General features: G+C 44.2%; 1 protein-coding gene across 2 annotated transcripts in view; it reads left to right on the forward strand.

The window, feature by feature from the left end:
• Positions 1 to 7,819, forward strand: part of Adk (adenosine kinase) — a 407,949-nt gene extending 400,130 nt beyond the window's left edge. For both annotated transcript variants that reach the window (XM_028758526.1, XM_028758527.1), the window contains exon 11: positions 6,976 to 7,819. In XM_028758526.1, coding sequence (XP_028614359.1) covers positions 6,976 to 7,100 — 125 coding nt within the window. In that variant the 3' untranslated portion in view covers positions 7,101 to 7,819. The remainder of the gene's footprint in view (positions 1 to 6,975) is intronic.
• Positions 7,820 to 8,782: the final 963 nt, after the last annotated feature.

Below are 8,782 nucleotides of genomic sequence, written 5' to 3' on the forward strand. Positions count from 1 at the left end.
GAGAGGGAGAGGGAGAGGGAGAGGGAGAGAGAGAGAGAGAGAGAGAGAGAGAGAGAGAGAGAGAGAGAGCGAGCGCACTTAGGGCCAGGAAGACATTTCTCATCTTGTTTCACCAGCATCTTGAGTTTGTATGTTTGGTGTGCGTGGCAAAGATGTGCAGCACCAGAAACTCTGACTCACTGCTGGTGAGAACGAGAACTAGGATGGCCACTGGAAATACAGTCTGGCAGCTCCTTACACACCACACATATGCTTACCATATGATCCAGCAATTGTGTTCCTTGGCTGCCCAAATGAGTTGAAAACTTGTCTGCACAAAAACCTGTACACAAATGTATATAGCAGTTTTACCAATAAATGACAAGAGTAAGAAGCAACCAGCATGCTCTTCAGCCTGTAGGCAAATAAGTACACAAGCCATGGCACGTGCTGCTAAATACAAGTAAGCCAGTAAGAGGAGGAGAACTGGGGCTGCGGTGAAGGCTCACTGGTTAAGAGCACTGGACACTCCTGCAGAGGACACAGGTTTGATGACAGTTTACAACCCTCCATGATTCCCTCCTCCAGCCTCCAAGGGCCCCAGGCACATGACACACAAGTATACACACAGGCAACAACACCCATACACATAAAAATAAAGTTTAAAAAAAGAAGAAATGAATGAACAGGGCTGATAGAATGCTCACTGTGTAAAGGGGCCTGCTGTGGGGCCTAACGACCTGAGTTCAATACCCAGATCCCACGTTGTCCACAGGGAGAACTGACTCCAGCAAATCGTCCTCTAACCTCCACGTGTGTGCCATGGCACAGCACACCTACCCTGCATCCACACTTATGAATCAATGTAGAAAGTCAATGATGTTAAAGTAGTCAGTTTCACGTTACATATATTTTTCAAGGTATGGAAGCATCTTAGCTCGGTATGGTGGCATATGCCTTCAGACCCAGGACTGGGGGACAGAAATAGATGGATCACTTTGGGTTGGAGACCAGCCTCCTCTACATAGGTTGTTCCAAAACAGCCAAAGCTGCACAGTAAGACCCTATCTGAAGGAGGGGGGCGGAGGGGAGGGTTAGCCAGTTTATTCATTCACATTATAAAGGAATTCCCTCTCATTTTAAAGATATATACATGCACATTAAGTAAATTTATACATTCTTTATGATTAATAAAGACTACTTTTTGAAAGTCCCACTTATAATTGATTATGTACTATCTGTAGTTCATCTTTGCTGGTTTTTAAAAATAGATTATTGAAAAGCTGATACTTTCCAGGGGGCAAAGGTCTTTGCTTTTATCAGCATCCAGGTTTTCCTTGTCAGAGTAAATGAGACTTCAGAGTGCTGCCACAAATTCATCAGCCAGTTCTTCCCTCAGAAGGAGAGTGCCGGCACTTAGCCTCACAGAATGTTCCACAGCATAAGCCTTTCTCACAAAGATCACGGCAGGAAGAATGAGGAAAACAGATGTTGCTCATAAGGACTCTAATAGACGTGTTTCCATTGTAAGCTGACCCCACTCGGAACCTGGCGTCTGTCCTTTTCGCTGTGTGGGCCGAACATTTCAGTCTGAGTTTGGCAGAAAGTTTATACTGACCTTTGCCTGTTACCTGAAAACCATGATAAAAAATACTCTTGAGAGAATGAGTTCACATTCTTCCAAAGACATCATTCTATTAGCCAAATTAATTCTATTCTGTGATTGGGCAAACATTTTATCAAATGCGGAGCATTTCCCAGGCCTGGCCGGGAAAAGAGGAAGGACATAAATCTGGTGTGATCTCTACAGGTCATTGTAGCACAGCTTCAAATTAACCTCCAGCTCCACCCAGCTCCCCAGGCTGCCCGGGGCCTCTGGGAAGGCCCGGAAGTCTGCTTTGCAGAACAGTTTCTCATTATCCTGTCCTGAGCATTTGAGCCCAGAGACAGCTCAGGTTCCCCCGGGGCAGTAGCACAGGTTTTTCTGGTTTTGATCGTATTAGTAACTACTACACCTTTTTTTTCCTTCCTTCCTTCCTTCCTTCCTTCCTTCCTTCCTTCCTTCCTTCCTTCCTCCGCCCCTTCTCCCCTCCTTCCCTTCCTTCTTCTCTTCCCTCTCCTTCTTTCTTCTGTGTTAAAGTGCAGTTTTATAAACTTTGACATGCAGTAGTATGGCCTTTGCTATGGGTATACCCACCATTCCCATGCCTGTCCATAATCCTTCCCTGCCCCATCGCATCCACTTGGAAACTGTTACAATAGAGCTGCTGTGAGCGTCGGTTCATTTCCAAGTCCACAGTGTCTCATTCGTTTACCTTGAGCAAACAGCTAGAAGTAAAATGACTGCGTTATATAGTAGGTAAATTTAACTTTTTCAAACAATATTTGTTTTTATTTTATATGTATGAGTGCATGCCTGCATGTATGCATATCTGTGCCTGGTGCCCTAGAAGCGGCCATTGGATTCCGTGGAACTAGAGTTAACAGACAATTGCAAGTTGCCATGTGGGTGCTGGGAATGGAACCATGGTTTTCTGGAAGAACAACTTGGGTTCTAACCACTGAGCCATCTCTCCAGCCCCAAAGTTAACTTTTTCAAGCACTGATAAATTCTTTTTCCAAAATGATCTTATCACTTTACATTCCCGGGGCTGGTAAGATGGCTCACTGGGTAAAGGTACTTGCTGAGCAAGCCTGGCAACCTGAGCTCAGTCCCTGAACTCATGTAAAGATGGAAGGAAAGAAGACTTCACAAGTTGTCCTCTGAGGCACATGTGCCCACATGTGTCATATACTCAGGCAATAATAATAAATGAAGTTTCCTTTACATTCCCTAAGCTGGTGTGCTTAGGGTGGATGTGCACAGCTTTGCCCGGGCTTCATGCTGTAGACAGTCTCGCTAATTTGTCATTTTAGTAAGTCTGCAGTGACAGTACTGCGATTCTGAGCTACGGATAATGGTGCTACAGTATCCATGAATTTGGCATCTGTTTCTCTTTGTGGGTTTTGTTTGTTTTTATTTTGTTTCTTACTGAGTTATCCTGTACAAAGTGATTTTGACGAAATCCCAATTTTTCTATCTTCTATAAAAGACTTATACTTAGGGGTGGGGGGGGGGTTGTTACAGTGGCAGAGAACTTCTGAAGTTAGCGTCAGCAGACCCAAAGTCATAAAGATTTCTCAGATGCCATAGTCTTATTTTTTGTTTCGTTTGGGGGTTGATTGGTTGGTTTTTGTGTTTGCAGTGCTGGGGAATTGAACATAGGCCTCTCACATGCTAGCCACACTCTGCCGCTGAGCTGTACACCCAGTCCTCCACCCCCGGTTCATTTTCTTTTCTTTTTTATTCTATTTTGGTTTTTGAGGAAGAGTCTTCCAACAATGCCCAGACAGACCTTGAACTTATACAGACCTCCTGCCTCAGCCTCCCTAGTAGCTGGACTTATATACATCCGAGTTTTAAAGGCGTCTTGTCAGCTCTTGGTTGAGTCAGTAAGAGGTCTCAGCCGGCTAGCACTTGCTCTCCTGGCTATCCAGGTTTCTCTTCTTGTCCTTTCTGCTGCCTTGGCATTTCCAGTGGCTGGTCCTACACGGCTTTCTCATATATGTTCGTAGGTATTTCACGTGCTTGATACTATCAGTAAATAGCATCTCAAATATTACTTTTTACTTGCTCACCAGTAGACATACTTGCTCTGTGTGTGTGCTAGTGTAGTTGTCTAGAACTCCCTATGTAGACCAGGCTGGCCTCAAATTCACAGAGGACCACCTGCCTCTGCTTCCTGACTGCTGGTCTTAACAGTGTGCACCACCACTCTTGGCCTTGACTGTTTTGAGTCACATGGACAGTCTTGCCTCCTTCAGATGCTGACAGGGACTTCCCTTTCCATCTCAGCAGCTCACTCTGCTCCAGTAAAGTCTCCATGAGAGTGCTAAAGAGCACATGGGCTGGGCAGGTGGTGCTAACCTGGGATTCTAGCATCCAGGAGGATGAGGCAGGAAGAAGCAGAGTTGGTGAGTGAGGTCACCCTGAGCTACATCAGAAGCCTTCCAGAAAGGGGCTGCAGACAAACATTCTTGCTTCATCTTTAGTCTTAAGGAAAAAGTAAAATATTCATCATTCACCTTACAATATTAGCAGTAAAGTTTTATAAATTTCTTTCTCGGGTGGAAAAATTCCCTTCTGTTCCTAATAAAACTAGGAATAGATAGTAAATGTTGCCAAATGTTTTTTTCTGTATGTATTAGAATGGTCTCAGGTCTTCATACTTGGTTTAACATATTATGTCAATATCTAAAAATATTAATCTAACCTTGAGAGCTTGAGATAACACTACGTTTTTTTGTTTGTTTGTTTTTCAAGACAGAGTTTCTCTGTATAGCCCGGGCTGTCCTGGAACTCACTCTGTAGACCAGGCTGGCCTCGAACTCAGAAATACACCTGCCTCTGCCTCCCAAGTACTGGGATTAAAGGCGTGCGCCTCCACTGCCCGGCAATAACACTACTTTATCATAGGTTTTTTTTTTTCTTTTGTCTGTGTGTGTGTGTGTGTGTGTGTGTGTGTGTGTGTGTGTGTGTTCGCACGTGCCATCGCACCTGTATGGATGTAATAGAACAAATTTTAGGAGTTAGTTCTACCTTTCCATAATGGGGTCAGGGAATTGAACTCTCAGGTTATCAGGTGTGCATGGCAAGCACTTTTATTTGAGAAGCCATCTGATTGGCTCTTATTATCTTGTTAGGAGTTGGGACAGATTCTCACTATGCAGCTATTGCTAGCCTGGAGCTCATTATGCAGACCAGGCTGTCCTCAAACTCACAAATTCCATCTGCCCTTCATCCCTGAGTGCTGGGATAAAGTGTGCCCCACCACACCAGGCTTCTGCTTTTTGTTTTTATTGGGTTTTTTTGTTTGTTTGTTTTGTTTTGTTTTTATGCATTGGAATGTTTTACCTGCCTGTATGCAAGTGCATCACACAATGGCCAGAAGAGGGCGCCAGATCCTCTGGAACTGGAGTTGCAAGGTTTGTGTAGGTGCTGGGAACTGAACTCAAGGACCAGCAAGTACTCTTAACCTCAGAGCTATCCCTCTCTCTGGCCCCCTGTTGTCTTTTTTAATATGCTATTTGATTTGGTTTTCTCAGATTTCCTTCAGAACATTTCCATCTTTTCTGAATACTGTCCCTGTATGAAGGAGCATTGTTTGTCAGAGTAAGGCTGATGTGAAGATTAATGTACAAAGTGTTTCCTTCTTTTGGTTTTCTGGAGAATCTCTCCAGCATTTGTATTGTTCTTCTTAACCATTCAGTGGAGTTCACCAGTGACACCATCTGACCGTGGCCTTTGGTAAGAAGCAGTTCAGTGCAGATCTGAACACTGACAGTAAGAACAGAAGGAAGTTTGGGGCTGGGGCTGAAGCTGAGAAGGGCCTGGGCTCATCCACACAGAGAATGCGCTGGGATCCCCTCTGTAAGAAGCTCTTGTTATATAGTCCTGCTGCCCTGGACGTCATAGACCTGCCTACTTCTGCCTGGGGTCAAAGCTGCCCCACCCCGGCCATGGCTTTGCTTACAGTGGCCACAATCTGGCCAAGTGAGCTTTAGCAACCTGTGTACTCGGGAAAGTGTAGGGTTCACCTGATGTGGCCTGATGTTCACCTGATGTGGCAGGCCTGAGGTCTGAGGCTTACGTTGTTCTTAGTGCTTCTGAATTATGCCCTCACATGTATAACATCCATGGCTACGTGGCCACTCCTCCCTGATTTATACTGTCCTCCTCTGTCTCCATCTAGCTTGTCAGCCTATCTAGAAATGTATTTGTTTCAGCTTCCTCATACTCGCTGTCTGTCTTCTCAGCTCTGTGGCGGCAGCTCTGGGCTGTCCACCTTGTGTGTGACTTGATAACCATTCAGAGCCAAGTGGACTCATTTCTGTTTCTCCTCATTTGTTCCTCACCTTGTGGCTGATGTATAATAGTTGAAGAGTTTCATTTCATATCTTTATTTCAACTGTTTCTAGAAGGAGAACAAACCTGACTCCTTTTATTCCATCCTAGAGAGCCGCTGTCTGCAGTGCAGTTTCTGCATTTAGCTTTATGTTAATGTCAGACTGATCTGCAGCGCTCAGCTGTGAAGTTAGTGCAATTCAGAGCTACCTCTGGAAAGAACACCTTCTGTGTGTGTCTCTGTCTCTGTCTCTCTTTGTGTCTGTCTGTCTCTCTTCCTCTCCCTGCCCCCAACCACTAATTTTGTTGGTTTTTTAAACAGACTCTCCCATAGCTCAGGCAGGCCTGGATTCTCTGTGGTGCCTAGGATGCCTGAGATCCTGACTCTCCTCTCTCTTCCTCCAAATGCTGAGATTGCAGGTGCCCACTGGCTCACCAGCAACATGCTGCATCTCTCTGAGGAGATGGTAGAGTTCTCTTGGAATAACATTGTACTGGAAATAACAACATAGAGGCAATCCAGGAGGAAGGGAAGAGAGTTAAACCATAACTTTATCAACAAGCACTCCACCTCCATGTGTTATGTTTCAGTGGTGCTTGCTTTAGGCTTTCCCTGTGAGTATGTGATATGTGTGTCTCAGACTTTACTACTTGGACACAGTGCCTGACACAGAGCTTCAGTGAGGACAGGTTTGTTTCTCACACTTGCAGAGGTAGCAGGAAACCAGAGCAGCTCATAGACGGCAACTGGGAAGCAGAGAGGACATCTGCACTGCCCACTTCTCTTCCATGTATCATTCACTCAGGGCCAGCTGCCTCCTAGGTGGCACCGCCCACAGGCAGGGCAAGTGTTGCTCCCATGGTTACCAAACACGCTTATGGCCAACCCAAAGACAAACTGCTGGTGCCCTAGGTGCATCTCAGTCCATCAAGTTGACAGTCAAGATTAAGCATTGTGGTGACACTTAGAGATCAGGTCCCTGGTGGCAGCTGAGCCCTTGACACTGCTAAGCTCTTCTACAGCACTCACGCCTGTTCTGTGTCTGTTCCAGGGTTTCTGTCTCAACTGGTCTCTGACAAACCTCTGACTGAATGCATCCGTGCCGGCCACTATGCAGCAAGCGTCATAATTAGACGAACTGGCTGTACTTTTCCCGAGAAGCCAGACTTCCACTGATGGAAGAAAGAAAACTCAGGCTATGGAGTGGAGACTACAGTGACCACATCCTGAGCGTTCCTGCCATAAGAAAGAATAAAATTATCTTCTGTCTTTGCCCACCATGATTCTCATTATAACTTAGAGGGCTCAGTGCTACTCCAAGAACCTTTAGTCTGTCTGAAATCTGGGAGAAAATGTTTATTTCCATAGTCTGTTAGTGCCTCTTAAATGTCAAAAAGAAATATAGCATTTCAGTAGAACCTTTAATTTCATTTTCAATTGTTTGTAAATTCATCAGTATTTAGTAAATTGATCTTTTTTTATATTTCTGCTTCAATGCAGGTGCAATTTAATATAATAGACTTTTTAAAGAAATTAATGCTAACATCATTCTTGAGCTTTTTATATAAATATATTTAATTTGGAAGCGTGTATACACACATGTCATTCATATATATATATATATGTATATATATATATATGCCTGATAATTGTCAAATAAGGTACAGAAATGTTTATCACACCAGATTACTCTGCATAAGCTCTTCCGTGTGCTTCAGATATCTGATGGACTTGGGACAACTGACTATCCACAACATTTGCATCATGTTCAGATTGTAACCTGCTTACTTGATGGTACTCTGTCATTTGATACAAATTAAAAAAATGCCATATAGGGATTTTTTTTCATGTCTTGCTTGTACTCAATAAAATAAGGAAAAAAGAGTGTTATTTAGTACTGGACCCTATGTGATTTTATTGATGGGGTGAGGTAAAAATATAGAATAGTATATATAAATTTATACAATATATATACACACACATACAATAACATTATAAGCGACCAGTAAACACTCTTTTTGTGTATGTGTTTTCATTTCTCTCTGGTAGACAAGTAGGAGTGGAATTACTAGATCATATGTAAACTTTTTTGTTTGTCTGAGATAAGATCTCACTGTGTAGCTCCGTCTAGCCTGGAACTCCCTGTATAGATCAGGGTAGCCTCCCACTTGCAAAGATCCACCGGCCTCTGCCTCACTACCCCTGATCATTTGTAACCTTTACAAGGAACTAAAAAAAATTCCAAAACAGCTCCATCCCTCTGACTGTGGTGTAATCCTACACTTAGAAAACTGAGGCCACTAGAAGACCACCAGGCCAGCCTGGGCTACTTCACAAAACAAAAGCATATTTTTGCACTGCCTTCAGAGTGTGTTACAGTTCCAGCTTCACAGCCTTAATCCAACCTGTCTCATCACTGCCTGTCTCCATGGTCACAGACTACTGAAGGGACGTCTTTGGGGGTCCATGGGTTTGCCTGCGTGTGGATGTGGGTGTGCATGTGTTGGTGCTAGTGTGCATGTAAATTCAGGTGCAAGTATATGTATGTGGAGACCAGCAGTCAACCTCAGATGCCCTTCATGTGGCGTCCACCTTGTTTGTTGAGGCAGGGTTTCTTCTCAGCCTGGAACTTGATTAGATTGAGCTGGGCAGTAAGTCCAAAGATCTACCTGCCTCTGTCTCTGTCTCTGCCACCACAGCACTGGGGTTAAAAGAATACACCACTATTCCTGGCTTTTATAAGAGACTCCACATCTATGCTGCCTCTCTTGAGGACCAAACCTCCAGCAGGTGAACAAGACAGAGAGACCATGGTATGGTTGCAGGGTATCTGGTAATTCTGACTTCTTGAGGCACCC

The sequence above is a fragment of the Grammomys surdaster genome, unplaced genomic scaffold (genome assembly GCF_004785775.1).
Source record: "Grammomys surdaster isolate TR1022 unplaced genomic scaffold, NIH_TR_1.0 126198, whole genome shotgun sequence".
In the NCBI taxonomy this organism is placed as follows: Eukaryota; Metazoa; Chordata; class Mammalia; order Rodentia; family Muridae; genus Grammomys; species Grammomys surdaster.